This window comes from Calypte anna, chromosome 14, assembly GCF_003957555.1.
Source record: "Calypte anna isolate BGI_N300 chromosome 14, bCalAnn1_v1.p, whole genome shotgun sequence".
NCBI classification, from domain to species: domain Eukaryota; kingdom Metazoa; phylum Chordata; class Aves; order Apodiformes; family Trochilidae; genus Calypte; species Calypte anna.
Window position 1 is genome coordinate 11,280,150 of NC_044260.1, and position 20,230 is coordinate 11,300,379.

General features: G+C 39.2%; 2 protein-coding genes across 2 annotated transcripts; one reads left to right on the plus strand and one right to left on the minus strand.

The window, feature by feature from the left end:
* Window positions 1-1,868: 1,868 nt before the first annotated feature.
* METTL9 (methyltransferase like 9) lies at window positions 1,869-19,911 on the plus strand. The gene is made up of 5 exons (XM_030459900.1): window positions 1,869-2,416; window positions 6,800-6,990; window positions 7,422-7,631; window positions 8,694-8,878; window positions 19,159-19,911. The coding sequence occupies exons 1-5, from the start codon at window positions 2,243-2,245 to the stop codon at window positions 19,362-19,364; spliced, it is 966 nt and encodes a 321-aa protein (XP_030315760.1). The 5' UTR covers window positions 1,869-2,242; the 3' UTR covers window positions 19,365-19,911.
* Window positions 12,245-18,348, minus strand: IGSF6 (immunoglobulin superfamily member 6). Its single transcript, XM_030459901.1, has 6 exons — window positions 18,268-18,348; window positions 16,692-17,045; window positions 15,817-15,926; window positions 14,664-14,720; window positions 13,938-14,021; window positions 12,245-12,648 (listed from the first exon to the last, which is right to left on the minus strand). The coding sequence occupies exons 1-6, from the start codon at window positions 18,332-18,334 to the stop codon at window positions 12,610-12,612; spliced, it is 711 nt and encodes a 236-aa protein (XP_030315761.1). The 5' UTR covers window positions 18,335-18,348; the 3' UTR covers window positions 12,245-12,609.
* Window positions 19,912-20,230: the final 319 nt, after the last annotated feature.

Genomic DNA, 20,230 nt, shown 5'->3' on the forward strand with positions numbered 1-20,230 from the left:
TATTGGGGAAATTGCAGGTTTACATCTGTTCCCAATGGAACAGGTGAGGCAGTGCTGCCAGCTCTGTCACTGCAAGTCCTGTTGCAGAAGAGCAGGGACCTTGTGATCACCACAAAGCAAATGCAGGCAGTCCTAAAAATTCACCTTCCTAGGTAGCTGCTCAAACCCTCTGGGTATGTTTTGGCCCTTTTAGACCCCAGGTATTAAATCAATTATAAAACTTTTCCACTAAGAGAAAAAGGAAACGCTACCTGAATATTTGAGGAGAAGGTAGAAAAAAAAGGGATTCAATGTATTTCTAAGCTGGGAGGGAGTGTGGATCAGCTGGAAGGCAGGAGGGCTCTGCAGAGGGACCTGGACAGACTGGAGAGTTGGGCTGATTCCAACGGGATGAGGTTTAACACGGCCAAGTGCCGGGTCCTGCACTTTGGCCACAACAACCCCATGGGGAGCTCCAGGCTGGGCACAGAGTGGCAGAAAGGGACCTGGGAGTCTGGATTGCCAGGAAGCTGAACATGAGCCAGCAGTGTGCCCAGGTAGCCGAGAAGGCCAATGGTATCCTGGGCTGGATCAGGAACAGCGTGGCCAGCAGGTCCAGGGAAGGGATTCTGCCCCTGTGCTCAGCACTGGTGAGGCCACAGCTTGAGTCCTGTGTCCAGTTCTGGGCCCCGCAGTTTAGGAAGGAGATTGAGGTGCTGGAGCAGGTCCAAAGGAGGCAACTGGGCTGGTGAAGGGACTCGAGCACAGATCCTATGAGGAGAGGCTGAGGGAGCTGGGGGTGTTGAGGCTGGAGAAGAGGAGGCTCAGGGGAGACCTCATCACTCTCTACAACTCCCTGAAAGGAGGTTGGAGCCAGGGGGGGGTTGGGCTCTTTTCCCAGGCAACTCTCAGCAAGACAAGAGGGCAGGGTCTCAAGTTGTGCCAGGGGAGGTTTAGGTTGGATATTAGAAAGAATTTCTTTCTGGAGAGGGTGATCAGACATTGGAATGGGCTGCCCAGGGAAGTAGTGGATTCTCCGTCCCTGGAGATATTTCAAAAGAGACTGGATGTGACACTTAGTGCCATGGGCTGGGAACTGCAGTGGGAGTGGTTCAAGGGTTGGACTTGATGATCTCTGAGGTCCCTTCCAACCCAGCCAATTCTATGATTCTATGGTTCTGTGCTCTTCCAGCACACTAATTGCTTTGAAAACATATGCATATGTTATACAACAAATAGATTTTTGAGATTATCCAGCAATTGGCTACAATTTTACCATCCTATGTGCAAATCACAATACATTAAGATATTACCTAAGTATGCATGACTAGTATATCCTTGATAGCCTGTCAAGAGAAAAATGCTTAGTATACAACTGTTGTACCTTGTGCTAGCTTTTGTTTTGGCATTGTTAGTATAAATTTCTCAATTTATTTGGTATGCAATTAATTATCTGTATTTTGCAAGTGATAAAATTAAGGTATGTTTTTCTGTGAGCAACACAGAACTGACCTGAGGCAATTTGATTTATTGGTTCACACACACTGCGAGCAGATGTCAAGTTTAAAAAGCAGCAAATTCAGCTTTTGTCATTTTGGATTTTGATTATGAAGTTGTTTTCTTCCTGGAGGGGAAAAAATAAACTAGTCTGTCTCTACAAAACAGAACATACATAGAAAGTAGAATCCTAAACCCAAAATGAGTGAAAAGAACTAAAACAAAAAGGCATCTTAGCCCATTAGCTACTGGAGACCCCCCCGGTCCCCTCAATCTCAGCCTTCAGCCCCCGGCGCCCCGCCCGCTCTGCGCACGCGCAGCCCGGGTGACAGGGCGGTGCCAAGCACGTGCGCGCCTGAGGGAGCCGGCGCGAGCCCCTGTCAGGGGGGAGTTGGCTCCCGCCCGCCTTTGCCGCTGGTGACCGCGGCGGAAGAAGCGGTACGGATCATCCCTCCGCCGCCGCCGTCCTGCCCCGCTCCGGTTTGAAAGAGGCGCCCGGCGGGCGGCCTCCAGCAGCGCCTCGGCCCCGCCCGCCCCGTGATTGGCGAAAGAAAGGGAGGGAGCGGCTGCGCGCCAGGCCCCGGCGTGTCGCAGGGAAGGCGTCCGGCCGGACCCTGCCGTCGCCGCGTTCGCGTTCCGCCTTGAGCGTGTGCGGGCCCCGTGCGGGAGCAGAGCTGGGCGAGTTGCGTGCCGCCGGCACCGCAGCTGCCATGGAGAGAGGAGGCGGCTGCAGCGAGAGGGGGTGACTCCGCGCCCCTGCTCCCCGATGAGACTGTGGCTAGGCTGGCTGTGCTGCTACGCTCTGTTCCTGTGGGAGCTGAGGAGGAGGATGTGGTCTGGATCTGCCAGGTACCTGAGGAGCCCTTTATCCAGGTCCCTCTACGTGAATATGATGGGCAGTCCCAGCCAGCCAGCCCCCGGCGCCAGGGAGAACCACCAGGTACAGCCTCAGAGGCAGCCGCCCTTCCCGCCCCTCCCCTCCCCCACCTCATCTCCCCCCAATCCGTGCCCGGGCTGGCCGGGGGCTCCGGGGCGCCGGCGGTCTCAGGGGCCTCCCTCCCTCCCTTCCTTCCGCCGACCCCGGGATAGCCGGGGAGCTCCGTCGGAGCAGCGGGCGGGAGGAGGGTGTGCGGGGGGAGTGGTCCGCCGGGGCGCTCTGAGGTACCACCGCCGCGGGGGGCGAGGGCCGAGAGTGGGGGGAGAAGACCCTGGTGTGGGCTGAGGGGGAACCGGGCCGGGCAGCGCCAGACAAAGAGAGGGAACAGAGCTGTGTTCTCGGTGAGAAAGTTGACGTGTGCCCTTCGTGTGGGAGACGTCCCGGAGCCTGCTGGGGAGGGGAGGAGAGGTGCGGGGAGAAGGTTGTCGGGGCTGGGTGCCGGCGGACCCCGCGGCGGGATGGGGTGTTTGCCGCGGGAGCTGGGTCCGCCGGTACCGGCGGGATGGGATGTCCCGAGTCCGATAATGCCTCAGGTGGGGTGTAAGGGCGGCTCCTGAGAGCGGTAAACATTCGTCAAGCATTTTACCTGGTGAGCTCTGTGAGTAAACACCACATGAATGAAGTTTGCAGGTGGTGTTGAATGACATGGGTTTGTAATCACGGAGATGTTTTAATTAATGCTGGTGTACTAGAGGAAAAATAGAGAAGTGAGCAACTGGGAACAGTAGTAGATGGCAAACTAGGAATGAGCTTGCAATGTGATATGACTGCAGTAAAAGATGAGTGCTATATTTGGGCAGGGTAGACACGTGGATCAGTAGTTTGTGGCAAAGTTAGGGACTGTACCCTTGCAATGCGATGTGTAAGTGATATGGTAGCATTTGGAATACGTTCAGATCAGCAATAAATTACTGAAGTGCTACTGAAAATCTGGCAGGAGTTCAGAAGGGCTAATAAATACTCTGTACAGGAGGAAGATACAGACTTATTCTAAGTGAATTATATAGAGCTGAGCTAATGAAGATGATGTAGTATAAATACTTGACGACAACTGTACAGAAGAATAACATAATTATTCATCATAATTCTTCAAGCTCTAGTCCATTACTAGAGCTTTTTTAGTCCTCTTAGTGGACACTTGCACCCAGAATCTTGCTACTGAGTTAATGTATTACTGGAATGTAATGAATATGGTCTGCTGTTTGGATCATTCAGTACATAAATAGGATGAGAAAGAGAAGCAGAATCTAGATTTACAGAAGGAACTTCAAGCAAACAAAGAAAATGGGAAAGTCTTATGTGGTGTTCAAAACTGTCCTAGAATGACAAGTCAACCAAGGAAACGTGTTTTGGAAATGATTGTCATTCGCAGGTGCATGGTCTTCAGTGAATACTCTAAATTTCTATCTTATTAGATTTAGACTTTAAACCTAAAATATTGATTAGTTATTTAATTTAGGAAGATTTATGATTACTGTGCTTGTGAGATTACTCATAAGTAAGGATTGCATGTTGGGGCCCCAGGTGCTTTCATGCTGCAATTAACTTCATTAGTTTTACATAAGTTAGCCAAAATAATACTTTCTTCCTTTCACTAATACTAGGCAAAAGCTATCAATAATAGTTTTTATTATAACAAAGCTCTTAACATATATTTTCAGATTTTTGTGCTGTAGTTTTTCTAATGTTGTGCTATGAGAGATTGATATACTTTGTCATGAAGCTGAAACAATGCCCTTTGTATGCTGTACATGAAGGAAAAGAAAAGCAGGTTTTGGTGTGAGAAAGTAGTTCCAGAATTAAATTATCTTTCACCACTTTTGTAATTTGAAGTTTGGATTGGGTTTATCTTGTGTTGTTGGTTGTTTGTTTTTCTTCTTGTTGTTTGCTGTGGTTTCTGTGATTCACTAGTGCTATGTAGGTAGCTGCCAATAACCTTATTGGCAAGACAAACCATGAAGAAGAAATTAGAGGAGATCTGAGAACAGCACACAATTTCTGGTGGCAAACTTCTCACTGGCTGTGCCAGAATATATCAATATTTATCTTATCAGTCTTAAAGACAAGAATTGCAGGAGTTCCAGTTTCCATGGTCAGATCATGGAACTACTGGTGGCAGAACCAAGGTTTAAGAGCTCAGGTGCAGCACATACTTAGTCATATCACTTACGGAACAAAGTCTGTGTTTCCCAAAGTTTTGCTAGTTACATTTATTTTCTTCTGGATTGAAGGCAGCAACACACTGAAAAAGGCAGATCATCTGAGCCACTCCAGAACTGACTCATTCACTGCCTTGTGAGTGAACCAGACACATATCTTAGCCTGGTCCTCAGCTTCATGGGATTGTTTGCTTCTGCCAAGCTCTTGAAATTGGTTTCTGATGGTGGATAGACAAAATACACAGTCTGCTGCTTTAGTGGTTTTTCATAACTTGCTAAGGGTTCCTTTTGGGAATCACTGGACTATGCTGATTCATTCAAGTAGCACTGTGCTACAGTGTGATAAGACCTAAACTGGTATTGTCAGTCTTGGGGATCCCTGTGTCAGGCTCCATCATGTGGTACAGACTTGCTTAAAATCTGTGTTTTAGAGGAAAGGGTAGTTTGTGCTACCTACAAGTGTGTTTGAAAGTAGAGTTGAGAGTCTGGTTCTGCCAAAAACGTATCCATTAAGCAAGTGGTTTTCAAGGTATACCTAAGCAGGCATATGTTTGCTCCTCAGCTGAAAGGTCTTGACATCTCTTGCTGCTTTGGGTCAGTGTTTGTTGGAGCCCCTGTGTATGAATCTGGAATAATGATCTTGGTGTAGTTATCTGTTCCCCTTTGCTTGTTGGCACTATTGCTGTGAAGCATCAGGACACTGAAATAAGAATCCTGTGCCATTATTATTATTTGTATTACAGTAATGACTGGAAGTCCCATTGTGCTGTGTAAACATGCATTAAGTGTTCCCCTCCCAACAAGATACAATAAATGTCAGGGGATCAGGTTGTGAGCATACATTTTATGTAGTATTTATTGTAGTGCAATCTTAAGTGTTAAATCATTGAAGAGTTACCCCAGCTGACCATTTGCTGTCCTTCTGCATGCATTTTTACAATATTCTGTTAAAACTCTCAATTTCTCTTTAAGGTACTGCTCCCTATGTGCACAAGGAACATGTGCAGCCAGCTTAAGGAACTTTATTGCAAGATCTAAGGGGGAGATAAGAGAGCATTAGCTGTAGGGAATAGTTCTTGTTACTGGAAAACAGACACAATGGCATTAGAGATTCTATGAGAAGGGCTGTCAATAACTGCATTTCCTTTGAGAGTGAAAAATAATAGCAATGTTCTTGTTAAAATGACATTTGAAACTTTTTTAACTTCCGTATGCTAAGTGGAAGGGAATTTTAGCTTGCCATTGCAGCCTAGCAGTGAGCAACCTTTTGGGTTTTATTATCAGAGTATTGCAGAATTAGAGGCATTTTTTGAAGGTACAGAAGGTATGAGGATTTTAGAATTTCCATAGGTTTGTCTTGTATTGCACAAGTTTTTTGCATTTAAAATAATGTAAAGCAGGGGTTAAAGATGTTGTATGGTTTATCACTTTTCCAGCTAGATTAGATATCAAAAAGTAGCATTCTTTTTCCTCCCAATTAATTGAACAATAGCTGGCATATCAGAGTTAGTTTAATTTGTACAAGTGGTTATTACCAGGTAACACTAGGAGAAAAGAATCCTTGGCCCATTTTAGCTTGGGCTTTAGATTTTACCAAGATGAAAGTATAGAACTGCCTTTCAGCTGATACTGATGTCTTTCTTGATGTGAGAACCTGCTCCTTTGTTCATTAGAGATGGTGGGAGGCAGCATCATAGACACTTCATTGTTTCGAAAGACTTGTGGACCTGCTTCTTGGTACTGGTAAGTGGAGAAACATAGTCCAGTAATGGTGTCACACAGACAAGCTGCAGCCTAAAGTGTTGATTGGGTTCTTTATCACTTTTGCTGGTAAAATACTGCAAATGCACTTGTCTTTTCAGAGGATGCCTATGGAGAAGTTGAGAGTGACCTGGAGGATAAAAGACAATGTTATCCCACTTCGTAGTGTTTTGTCAGTGTGGTGCTCTTCTGTAGAGGATCTTTGTTTGCTTTCTAGGGAATTTGCTTTGTAAAATTCTTCAAAAGACAGGGTAATGATTAAGAAAAAAACTGATACGTCTTAACAAGTAATTATTACAATTCAAGTCTAAGTTAAATTAGTCCTGAAGCTTGTTGAAAAGACTGTAGCAAAGCCTCAATCTTTGCGTTTACAGAAATTGATAGTAGTGTTCCATGTACTCAGTTTTTAAACCTTTCTGGATTTCTATTGCTGAGATCTTTAATGATCCCTTATCTCTTTCTCTAGTGGTATGTCTGCAACAGAGAACAGCTATCTGAATCCCTTCAGCCTATTTTTGTCCAGAGTTACCTTGACCACGGAACACAGATCTTCTTGAACAACAGCATTGAGAAATCAGGCTGGCTGTTTATTCAGCTTTATCACTCTTTTGTGTTCTCAATTTTTAGCCTCTTTATGTCTAGAACATCCATCAATGGGTAAGTGAAAAGTCAGTCTTGGGTAAACTAAATACAGTTTGGGTTTAGTTTTCAAGTGCTCAGCTTTTCTTAAATTTGTCATTTTTCCTTCACCAGTCTAACATATCTGAAATGCCCTCTGGGCTCTTCATGCCCAACCCTCTTTCTGTCCCTCCTTCTTTTTTAACAAGATCATTTCCTTGAGCTGCATCCTGTGAGCTCTTCCTTACTTGGTCAAATTCCTCCTAAGTCTTTAACCACTGTAATTGCATGTGGCTATATGTTTGATATCTGACAAGTGGAAGTTGAACTGAATTTCCAGTTTATCAGAGCAGTGACCTTGTCTGCTATTATGTGTGACTGGTTGCTGCCAAAGCACATTCTAAATTACTTCATTGTCCTTCCTGTTGAAGTTTGTATAAAACTGGTCATTCCTCATTTTTATGTTTCAGGCTGCTGGGAAGGGGCTCAATGTTTGTGTTTTCCCCAGAACAGTTTCAAAGACTGCTTAAAATAAATCCGGAGTGGAAATCCCACCGACTTCTTGATTTAGGGGCTGGGGATGGTGAAGTCACTAAAGTCATGAGCCCTCACTTTGAAGAAATCTATGCCACTGAGTTGTCTGAAACGATGATATGGCAGCTTCAGAAGAAGAAATACAGGTAAGGTACTGAATACTTCCTATACCCTTTATATCAAACATTACAGGAAAGTAATCTATTTCTAATATGTAATGAATGTTCAGTATTTTCAGTGAAATCCTCTATTATTTGATGACTTTGGAAAAGGTTAACCTGTACAAAAGCAGGAAAAAAAAGTCCCACATCTGATGTTCCCTCTTAATGGTGCTTTTATTATGTGGATATTTCCTGTTACCAGTTAAGACAAAATAGGCAACAACCATTTTGAAGCCTTTCTTTCATAGTTTGTGTAAATTCCTTTAATCAAGAGATTTAGGAAGATGAAGTTCAGTGAAACAGTCTAACTGAACAGTCAAAAATTGCACACAGATACTGCAGAGAAAGCAATCTGAATCCTGGTAATTACCTCAGTAATCTGGGTCTCTCTAATCTAGACAGCACTGTAGAGATTCTTTTATTTGTGCTATTCTTATCTTCTGTTAAGATTAAGTTAGATTTAGTAACAAAAACCTCAGCACTTACAAAACTTTGTGCTCTCATCACAACTCTCAGGTTCTTTCAGGCCCCTGATTCACTCTTGTTGAGTAACGTTGGGTATTTCAGACACTGCATCCCTAGACTTCAACCCAAAGAATGAAGAAACTGAATTTTTTGGTTTCACCTGTCTTTGATTTGAAGACTACTACTACTGCTGCTTTGTATCTGTGTTTGCACATTGATAAATCCAAGTGGATAGAATGCTCGTTAATTGTGTTTCAGCTTTGTTGTTCCTCAAGCAATATCTTCAGTTTTATTCTAGGACAACACATATTTAGTACCTGGTGTTTTGTTTTTTGTCTTTTATTGCCTGATGATTGTAAGACAACAGACTCCAATAACTGGATGGGTAGCCATGCCAATTTTGGGTTGATGTTCTTTCCCAAAAGACCAGAAGGATCATGTTTGTCTCTTCTTATTGCCAAGGTGGCTGCCCTTACCTGCACTATCAACACATCCATAGGAAATTCTTGTCTTCAGTGGTTCTGTCTGAACTTGGCTTGTGTTTTTTTAACAGCCTGTGTCTCTTTCTCTTTCCCTTTGTAGGGTGCTTGGTGTAAATGAATGGCAAAACACAGGATTTCAGTATGATGTTATCAGCTGTTTGAATTTGCTGGATCGCTGTGATCAGCCACTGACTGTATTAAAAGATATTAGAAGTGTACTGGAGCCAACTAGGGGCAGAGTTATTCTAGCATTAGTTCTGCCATTTCACCCTTATGTGGAAAATGGTAAGTACACAGATTAATAGTTATTTAGGCAGGTAAATAAAACATCTGTAGATTATAGTTCCCATATTAAATTTTTAGTAAATAATTGGTGTGTTTGTATTTGAGTTTTTATAAAATAACTTGTATGGTGCATATTCAGAAGCCTGAAGCCATAGGTAAATAGGCCACATGATGAAAGATGTTTTCTTAATTCCTCAACATATGATGTTGGCACCAATAAAAAGCTCTGATATTGAAGTCATGTATCCTGTTCTGCAAGTTTCCACATTTGAGCTGTGTTGGAGCAGCATGGGAAAACTGATCTCTGATTAGGGCCCTCTGCTGCTATCTTACAGGTAACCCCAGCTGTCTCTAGCAACCAGTTAAGTAAAACCATCAGAACTGTCTGTAATGCTTAATAGAGCAGTTCAGGTCAAACTGTTTCAAGGGTTGCAGATGAACTGCTCCTAAAAATTAATAGGGAGATAATGTTTGCTTTCCAACCTGAGGTCTCAAAGTAAAATATATACACCCTACTAATACAAAGTATCAGCCATTATTTATATTGTATAAGTAACTGAAAGAAAATAGTAAAATTCAGTGCCAAAAATCCATTCTTTCCTCTAGCTTCATTTTAAAGAAGTACATGAGAGATTTTAAAATGAGTCTGCCCATAGGACTGAAGTTCAGAAGAGTGTAGAAACTGTATTTCACATGGCTGTGATTGTTGATTCAGACTGAGATACCCTGAAGGTGATGTGAATTCCAGAAGGCATTTCAGTTCCTCAGTCATTGTTTGGACACTGGCTCTCCTTAAGTGTTAAGATTTGTCTGTGGAAAGGCACTTGTGCCTAGAAAATACAGAACTAAAAACCTTCACAAATTCATCAAACTGAATCAGTTTTCCTCTTTTCATATGCCAGTGGTATTTTGGCAGGAGGAAGGTGAGGGAAGTTTTAAGTATAAAAAGTAATGCCATTGGGTGAATTGCTTAAAATACAGTATTTCAGCATATACATTTGCTCTGAAAAGTAATGTCTTAAATGGGATAGGGGGTTCACTTATCCATCTGAACAGCGTTTCAAGCATATTTGGTTACAACTTAATTCCTATAACATGGAACAACATGGCTCCCACTTTTTAAACTCCTTTAAAATTCCAGATAACAGCAGTGTCTTTCTAGTCTTTCACTGGCATATTAAGAGCATAAATTGAGACATTATTTGTGTGGCTCTTTTGTTTGTGTGCCTTCAAAACTATGGGCCATTGTCTTTTGCAATTGCTGTTGCACTCAGTGTCCACTTTTCAGCATGTTGTTAGGTAACCACGTCACAGGCCCCATGCAACATCCTGGTGCAACAGGAGGTAGATACATTAAGGAAGGAAGTAATCTTAAATCCAGTTATATCCTTCATCACTAATCTCCTACAGTATACTGGGAGGAGAATAGGGTGTTAAATTTATAAAAACCCAGGGAAAAGGAAACCTGTTCTGTGACAGTAGAATGAAGTCATTCCTACTTGTTGAAAGTTGAAACCTTTTGTAAGGTGTCTTGTGAAGTGAAGTCATGCTTTTGTTTGTGGCTGGGACTCGTAGCAGATTAGTCACTTTGCTTAAGGGAGTTTTGCTTCCTTAATATGTTCTGAAGCTTCAAAATGTACTTGTTTTATCTATTCACCACTGCCACGGATATAGGCCCATATAAAACTTCTTTAGACAGGGAAAGTTAGCATAAAAAAAAAATTAATCACTCCACTGAAGCTTTCTTGTTTAAGATCTACCTAACTGTAGTGCAAAGAAACAGACAATGAACTGCCAGACTGGTTTTTTGATGTACAAGTCATTTCAGATTTTCAGTGTTTTCATTCAGCTGTTCTGATGCGTTTTAAAAACTGTTAGATGTGCACATATGATTTGTTTTTAACAAAAGAAAACGTATTTGGAACTTTCAGAGGGAACATTTCTTGTCTCAAGCAACTTCTTGTAGCAGCCAATTAAAAACAATTTGGACCCACCTAGAGAAACTTCTGAATTTTAGAGGGAACAAATGGAGAAGAGATGAGGCAGTTAATATATTTGATTATTGAATAGGTCAGTTTCTAGAAATAGAGAAATTATTTTAATCAAAATGAGTTATTTGGACTATTTCACATAATGTAAGGACAAGGTAATTGTGGAAACAGTCTATGCAAATAACGTAAAACTTGCTTTAAGAGAACAAAGCAAGGCGAAGGATGAGGTAAAGTATATTTCTGTGCTTACTGTCTCTGGAATTACAGTGACACCTAGAGTCCAAAGTAGCTTAATCTTAAATTCTTTCTGTGGCTTTTCAGAGTGTTACTTTCAACATATAGAACAAGTAATTCACTTACTGCCCATGTCTAAATTTCACAACTAAGCTGGATGAATCATGAGGTATTAGATTAGTCACACATGAATATGTATTCTTGTAACTTTATATTTTAATAGGTATCCCATAGGGTAACATAAAAATTTTCTATGTTTCCTAATATAGACATATTTATATAAAGGCATTATTAGATAACATAAGTTCCTCTAAAATAAAAATGCTAGAGGCACCATAATTCAGGAGCTGTAAAGAGTATCAGCCTGGGAGTGTGGCATTTTCTTGTTAAACACATCAATATCCTTGTGACTGATTGACAGGGGTAAGAAAAAGGTGTGTTTTCCATCTTGCTGAAATACTTGGTACTAAACTGGGCTGGAAATACAGTAGTGCTAGATGAGCCTTGGCTTTCATTCACTTGCCAGGTTTTCATCTGACAGAAGTGAGAAATGCCATTTCATTTGTCTTGCTTTCTTTAAATTATGATAAAAGATGCAGCTGTTCTTTAGCAGGGTTAATGTCTGATACTAACAGATCTCTTGTAAAAGTGCTGATTTTGTAGACTAGACAGGTAGTAACTACTGAAAAAATGTATTTAAACAGGAAGGATTCTACCTTGACTAGGTACTTCTATGTTCATGCTTATATCCATGCTGAAGAGGCATTTAAAGGCAAAACTTGGTGCTCCAGGTAATCCTGACTTTGGATGGTAGGACTTGGAGGATGGTAGGTCTTTCTAGAAAGTGAATTTTAAGACTGGAGAGTGACCTTCTCACTATGACCACTACTATCTCTGTAGGCTAGGAAGAAGCCCCCATCCCAAATAAACTTTACCATCACAATATATGCATTTACAATGTCTGTTTTTTCTGCTTCCCTGTCATTAGAATACGTAGGTTTTGCTCTGTTTAAGCTGCTCTTTTTAACTTAAGACTCAGTAACTGCTGATCTGTATATATGTTACATCAGTAATTATCACATTAGCATGACTAAAGCCACAATTTCACTATAAAATGAGTTTATTTTCTGTTACTGTCAATTTTCAGGCATCTTTCACAAATGTTTATATAAAAGGAATACATGTAAATTTATGTAAAAAGGAAAAAACCGAAGAATTAAATCTAAACGGAAAAAGAATAATTTTATGAAGCATTAGCAGTTATCAAAGATAAAGTAATTTCCCATGGTTCTTGCTGAATGGAAAATGGAACTAATATGTAACATGGGTTTAATGTACAATGCATTTGGTTTTGGTGATCTGTTTAGAAAATACTCTTGAAGAACAGCCCTGTAAGGTCTTCTCATCTCTTTTTAAAGCACAGGAAGTCTGTAAAGAAGCTTAACTCTTCATCTGCCCCTTTGCTTCCATGAGAAGTAGTCAGCAAATCTGAACTGCTGCACATGCTCATCTGTTCTGATAAACAGTGTCATCACTCAAAACATCCTAGAGGAAAAATGTAGAAGTATTTCATTACTGATGTGAACATTTTTTTTTATGAAGGCAAAACTTCTTTTCTAAGGCAAACTCCATCCCTTTACTGTTTCACAGTAAACTTCTTTCTTGCCACTTATCCAGTTGCTTTTGTCCATGTGGCATCTACAGGATTCAAAGCACATTTATTTTCCTCTTGGCTTTTTCTAATCTCCAGCAAGCACAGAGGCAGCTATACACATGCCACAGTTTTCACTGTGTTCATATCTGACCCTCAAAACCAAGGGCCAGGTCATGTCAGCAGGGACTTGATGTCTTTAAAGAAGTAATTATAGAAGAAAACAATTGGGGCTGAATGGAAAGAAATTAATTAAAAACATATAGAGGGGAAGTGTTTGACTTTGTTCTATGTTTCTTTTATTTCTTCTTGCCTCTCCAAATTGGTGCAAGTCATGCCCAGAATAGGAAAGATTTTTTACTGTTTCTCAAGAGAAGGAAGATTTTAGAAGTGATTTTGTTTGAAAATAATGTCACTTCTAAAGCTGTTTATTTTTAATTTACATGGCATATGCAAAATTACTGTCGTATGGTCATGTAAGACTTAGTGGCATAAATTTGGAATGATGAAATAAGTTGTGTGGCTCTACCCAGCAATGTTGAGTACTTAAGTTTATGCTCTGTAAGTTGAAGGGGGGGCAATACCTGTAAGAACATTCTACAGTTTGTGTAACAGTTTTGTTATGTTTCTGTCACCAAACTACCCTGGGCTAAGGGAACAAGAGGAACTACAATAGGGATATTTTTCCAAAATGAACTCTTAATAGCTCTGTGCATTTTACCAAACGGTCCAGGACCACTTGTTGTTCCCAGGGAAGTAGTGGATTCTCCATCCCTGGAGATATTTAAAAAGAGACTGGATGTGGCACTCAGTGCCATGGTCTAGTAACTGCAACGGTGGTAAAAGGGTTGGACTCGATGATCTCTGAGGTCCCTTCCAACCCAGCCAATTCTATGATTCTATGATTGAGATCTTTTCTTGGCAAAATACAAAGTTATGGAAGCTTTATTTTTCAGTGTACATACATACATGCATTCTATAAGGTATATACTGTCATACATATAATTATATATGTATGGTCATTTAGAATGCTTTACAATGCCTTTGGCTATTGTGCAGAATATCTTTTTAGAACTTTATCAACTTGAAAAAAAAATCAATTTGCGTACAAAATAGAAACAGTATACCCTTAAAACTTAGGTTTTTTCCCCATAAATTTCACTACAGATAGACAGATACTTACAGGCTGTCCACAGTGCTCAGTGAACCTCTGCTTTTGAAGTTCTTGGGCAATTGCTTGAAAAATTTTTCGTTTACTATTGATTTTCTGCAAATTATTTAAAATATTTTGAGTAAGTGCTACATTTGACATTGGTAAAACATCCTTTTCTACCTTTTATTATTCTAGTTTGTTCCCTAGATATGTCTTTGAGAATGTTACTAAATAACACTTTAAGAACATATTTTGCAGGCAGAAGGTCTTAAATTACATTAGTATTACATCTATTGATATATATACCTTATTTAGTGGATATTTACTTATATGACTTCTGATTTTTATTCAAGGATACAAGGTGGTAGGGGTTCTTAATAGACCTCTAAATACTTTAGGGCATACCTGAATGCAGCATTTAAACAAACAAACAAATTAATAGCAAAACCTGCTATTTTCAGCAGAAGTTTGAAAAAAAAAAAGACTTAAAATCTAAAAAAAAGTAGTGTATTAGAGATGGCCTTTACATAGATTGTCTTATCCTATATCAAATTTATTAAAACTGAAATAACTAAGTAGTTAAAATTAATTAAGTGTAAAATAATTAACTAATTTTGTACAAATCTGAAGCGAGGCCTTAGCAGCTCTGAATGCCTCTAACTGAATCATCAATCATAAACTTGATGCTCAGTATACTTTAAAAAGACAAGAAAAAAGCTCTGAATCACAGGCAAAGCAAGCAAAGTGGTACCATACAGAGTTCTCTGTGCTTGGGTCTTCGTTCCTGCTTTTCTGTAGCCACTCTGATTTTAACTGAAGGGAGGAATAAAAAATAGTTTAAACATAAGATGAGAAGTCAACTGCTAAAGTAGCAGAATAGTTAAGTGTTGCCCTTTTACACAAAGGGCAACAGTTTGCAGGTAAGTCTTTCATTAGATTAGCTTATACCACTGGAAAAATCAGAAGTTTTCAGGTGTGCAAGGCCTTTTCCAGCTTCTGGTAATATCTTTGCTTTGTGTTTTGTATTTTGCAAGTATTTTTCCTTTGAGTACAGGAAAACCTGCCTGAAGCACTACCCAATTCTCAGACATAAACCAATGGCTTCACAGGTATCAGTTTTTCCCTGGAAGAAGGCTTAATTAATTTTTCCTACTACTTCACCTAGTTTAAAGAAAAACACAAAACAAAAGGACTTCCCTGCCTTTGTGCTTAGACAGTGATCACTGTAGCAGAGAACCCTTTTACTTTATCATACCACTTATACAGTCAGCAAAGTCTTTACTCACAGCAAAGCCTCATTATTATGCAGGTATTCCAGTTGTAATTTTGAGGTTTTTTCAGTTAAACACAGATTTTGTCCTAGATTTAAAAAAATAAAACTAAAAAAATCCAGTTATGTAATTTTTAACCAGACACATTCTCTGTTTGTTTCATATAATCATAAAACTTCTTCCAAATCTGATATTTTAAAATTTTACCAAGGTCTCTCCTGTATGTGTAGAATTTCATTTCACAAGTAAAGTCACTCTGCAGTGACTGTAGCTCACAAATACTTTGACATTATGTTCAGATATTTTACAGAAATATTTCACTGGAAACACCATAGAGACTTGATGACTTAAATAGTAATTTCTGATTTTCCTTTTTGATAGATAATATCTATCTTGCTGATTAATACACACTCAAGATGATTTTAACTTACAAAAACCTTTTCTTTTAGACACTTAAATGAAAAAGAAGTAGCACAAGTATGTGCTACACAAATTTCCAGATGTGTGCAGCAAATGAACTTCAGCTAACCACCTCTTTAAAACTTGGATCATAAAAATGATGGAACCTAGTTTTAATTTTCATGGAGACCTTAAAACTTCTTAGATTTACAAAATGAACCAAATTACTTTAAGCTTACCTTGTAGACTACAAACGTGAATACAGTAGTGCTGTATAGAAATAGTAAGGTTGAGGTGATGATCATGAAGATGAAGATGAGATTTCCATTGCTGTGCTTCTTCTCTGATCCTTTATTAAAAGTGAGCATTAGAATAAAGTACAGTTCTTCTAATATATACAGTTTTCTTAATATTCTGCATTTCAGCCCCCTTCCTCTGAGGAGTTAAACTTTATACCCATCAGTATTTTCTGGTTAATTTTCAGTGTATGTGCAGTAGTGAGGTGACATTGATGTTGTTTCCCTGAATGTCTGTGAGAGCAATTGAAACTTCTTATTTTTGGTTAGGAACCCTCCCTGTAGCTGTAGACTGAGAACAGAATCCAGCTCTCTGCTCTTGTGAAGAAATATCTGAATAAAGCTGACAGGCTTTTCAGAAATGCAGTGAGATACAAGAAGGACTTTAAAGCTTTAAACATGAAATACAGTTAATGAAGTCTTACCACTTTCTTAACTAGAAGGCACATTATACAAATTTAGACCCTATGGTCTATTGCATCTGTTTCCACTAACTGTAATTTTCTCTGCTTCTCATTTTTCTGTTGATACTTCCTTTCTGATAGCCATTAAGTAAGAGGATGTAGGGCATAGTTAGATAAAACAAGTTCAAAACTTCTTTCTTTGTAATTTTCATACAATGACAAAACAGTCTAATTATCAAATGAAGTTGTAGAATCCCTCTGTGGCTTTACTATTAATATTTTCATGTACTTGTAACAGTTTTGTTAGTAGTTCCATCTTAAATGCCATTCTTGAAAGTGAAGATTAAGAGAATATTTAGTAAAAGTAATTTACTACTTTTAAGCTGCTTCATTCAGAAGGACTGATCAACTGACCTGTTTTTGTTAGCACTGTTCCATCTCCTGTTTGTTTAGAACGGGGTGAACTTGAATCTGAAAATGCTATTCCACAGATATAAATAGCAGTGTCATTTGCAGTGAGATCATTGATCTGAAGTGAAATGCTATTTTCTGACAGTAAATGTACTTTGTACTTCTGATGATCTGTGCATCCAGGAGTACACAAATCCTCATGGTGATTGGTTAGAAACCGAAACCATAGAACTTCTGGTGTGGACGAGGAGCACCCAGAGGCAGAAAAAGCACATGTTAGGAATACAGTGTGCATGGAGTGGTCAGCTTCCTGAAACCTGGGCTGTGTTACAGTGACTTGGCAGGTATCTGCAGCACCTGTTGAGAATAAACTTTTGGTAATGTGAGAGGCAGTTAAAAAGCAAGGCACAATCTAAAAGCAAAATCAGCTGCTTCTGGTTCATTTGAGAAGAGATGGGAGGAAAGGAGTAAAACCAACTGTGTTTCAAATTAGAAATTTTTAATGTTGTTTCCAGCAAACTTTTCTTCTAGATAATTCCTACAGCTTGCCCATGTTAATATACTTTTCTTCCTGTTTTTCTGACAAAAGTATAGTGAGGATTTATATATCTAAAATAATGTGAATATCTTCATAGTCCCTGGAGGAAATCAAAAGAATGTTTTGTGTAGTTCCCTGCCTCAGATGGAGTCCTGAGGGGTTTTTTTTAATTTTGGGGGATGATGGGTGGAGAGAGGGGTCCTGATCTGAGTCAAGTGAGACAGCCTGATGGCAGGCAGTGGAAACATTGTAAATGGAGACAGTTATAATCTAGTAATTTCATAGCATTGATTAGAATTTGTAATAGTTCCTAGACATTCTTGCACTTCATCCTATGTATTGACCCTGTGTTTCTAATGATAATTATTTTGCTTGCTAGTCAAAATGAGTGCAGAGAAAACAGGAAGGTCAATCAGGGAAGAGAATTCTATTTAAGGAACTGAAATGTATGGTTTAGAATAGCTAGTCTGGGACATTTTAAGTTTTTACTGAAACGCATAATTTAAATACTGTTGTCAGATATTTGATTTTATTCAAAAAATTGCTTAGTTAATTAAGCAATGGAAATTAGATTATTGCAGTGAAAGTTAAGATATTAGCATAACAACGTCCTCATTTACTTCCTAAAGAATAACAAATCAGAAGAAAAACAAACTGAAGTATTTTTACTGCTGGTGCACAATTTATCAGCCTTCTTACAGCAATCAACATTGTCCCGTGATCATTTTTCTGAGTATGTTATGAACAAAATCCAAGCAGATTCAGTGACTGTGACTTCTAAAGGAATAAAATGAACCTGGTTTTGTGTCAGCTCAGCATCAGAGCCATTCCATAGCAGCTACAGCAATCTGAACATTGCTTGCACCAACAATTGTTTAATCTGGAGTTTGTATGAAGATAGCAGAAATCAGCTTGATTCTCAGCAAAACTTTTTACTAGCCTTATTTTGTAGCTGTGTTGCAGATCATAACCAGAACATTTTCAATCTTGTTTAGCTGTGGCAAAACAGGAAAGTATTAGAAGCTTAAAAAAGAGTCTTACCAGCACTGTACAGAATCCAGTCAAATGCCAGCATTAGCATGTTTTTTAGTTTGTTGAAAGATGCCATTTCTTGTATCTCTCTAGAAATTATTCTGCTTGAAGGAAGAGGAACTTAAGAAATTTTGGGAGTTGCAGAACACTCTGAATCACAAGATTTAGAACTTCCTGTTTAGAAGGGTGTTTACTGTTGTATTTAGAAAACTGGTTAAAGGTACATACCAAACCAGAAAATACTTGTTACTTGTGGATGACATTGCTTGGAAAATCAGTGAATTTTAGATTTTGAACCTCTGAGAGCTCTACCTACAATCCTTCAGGTGATTTCATTGGATATAACAAATGACAACACATATTCCAGAATGCTACAAGTGTTGGGCTTCTTAATTTTATATCACCCTTAGTGGTGTTTACCATATCAGCTAGTGGGTGGCCACTGAAGGAACAAAGATTAAGTAGCCATCCATTATAATGGGGTGGTCTACTGAAGAAAGTTTAGCAATAAATCATGATTTTAAGTTGCTGGCTCTGTTTACAGTAATCACTTGAAGCCATCTTTGTCTAGTGGGCATAAAGAAAAAAATTCTGTAATGCTGAAAAAGATCTTTATTAAGTAGTCTGTTCATGTGTGCTGAACACCACCCTCACTCACTTTTCAGCCAGTCTTGGAACTGCTAGTTTAAAGTGTAACAAAGCATAACCTTAAGAAAGGAGCTGCTTTTGAGCAACAGACAAAAAACTGGGACTCGTCTTGAGACAGATCTCCAAATGGCTTGTCAACCTCCTACTTGGGGTAGAATGGAATATAATCTGTGTAGAGTGCTTTCTGTAAGAAAATACAACACACAATAAAATTTTCTGTCCAATTTAAACAAAACTGTTTTGTTTTTTCAGTAGGTGGCAAGTGGGAAAAGCCCTCAGAAGTTTTGGAAATCAAAGGGCACACTTGGGAAGAACAGGTGAATAGCCTGCCAGAAGTTTTCAGTAAAGCTGGTTTTGCCATAGAGGCTTTCACCAGACTGCCATACCTATGTGAAGGTGATATGTATAATGACTACTATGTACTAGATGATGCTGTCTTTGTCCTCAAGCCAGTGTAAGCGTGTATGAAGTAAATCTCCAGAATCTAACCCAAGAAACAGCCTCTGAAAGAGGGGTTTGATTAGCCTCTGAAAGAGGGGTTTGATTTATTGTTACTTAAAGGGAGGGAATTTGGGGGTTGCCATGCTAAATAAATACCATGTAAGAAATTTAAAGGCCAAAATACTAATGTATTTCTTTGTAGTGTGGTTAGGAAAAAAAGGTTGTTTTTTAAACAGACTCTTCAGTTGAGAATTTCTTTTTTACCAGCTCTTAAGCCAACAATGCATTTTGCAACCCAGCAGTAATGAGGGATATTTTTTTACGCTTACCTGCAACAGGGATCAGATCCAAACAAAAGCAATAGTCCTGATAATGATGAAACTGATACAATGTGAACTGTTGTTAAAGAAATCAAGTGAAATCTGGCAATAAAGTTACCCATTCAGTTCAAATCTTGTTGAATATAAACTGTTGAAATGGATATTCTTCCATGCTAATTTACTTTCTCTCTTATTGTCATTCTTCACATGTTTTTAATCATGCTAATAAACATTTTTGAGATGACTTTTTGCATTAACTTTTGTGTTCATTGTTGTAACCATAGCCACACGCTTGTCTGCAGCAACTCTTTGTGTTGAGAATCAAGCTCTCAGTAGCAGTGCTACCTTGCCTTTATTTAAACAGCATTTAAGTATTGCTTAAAGGGATAACAGTCCACAAAGTTCTATCACTTTTGGTTGGGTTTCCTTCATGTTCCTCTCAAAGCCTCCTAAATCCTCATTACTTTTGCATAAACCATTTTCCAGCTATAAAAGGTTATGGTAGAACTTGCTAAAACTGCATTTTAAAATGATGGGTTTAATAACTTATTCTAAGCAAGTTA

Bases quoted from the DNA above. Each gene is read 5' to 3' on its own strand.
- METTL9 (XM_030459900.1), top strand. From the start codon at position 2,243: ATGAGACTGTGGCTAGGCTGGCTGTGCTGCTACGCTCTGTTCCTGTGG. The intron at 2,417-6,799 runs GTACAGCCTCAG...CTCTTTCTCTAG, and splicing joins GCGCCAGGGAGAACCACCAG to TGGTATGTCTGCAACAGAGA. The intron at 8,879-19,158 runs GTAAGTACACAG...TTGTTTTTTCAG, and splicing joins TCACCCTTATGTGGAAAATG to TAGGTGGCAAGTGGGAAAAG.
- IGSF6 (XM_030459901.1), bottom strand. From the start codon at position 18,334: ATGGCATCTTTCAACAAACTAAAAAACATGCTAATGCTGGCATTTGAC. The intron at 14,022-14,663 runs GTATGGTACCAC...AATAATTTGCAG, and splicing joins ACCCAAGCACAGAGAACTCT to AAAATCAATAGTAAACGAAA. The intron at 12,649-13,937 runs GTAAGTATCTGT...TTTTTCCTCTAG, and splicing joins CTGAGCACTGTGGACAGCCT to GATGTTTTGAGTGATGACAC.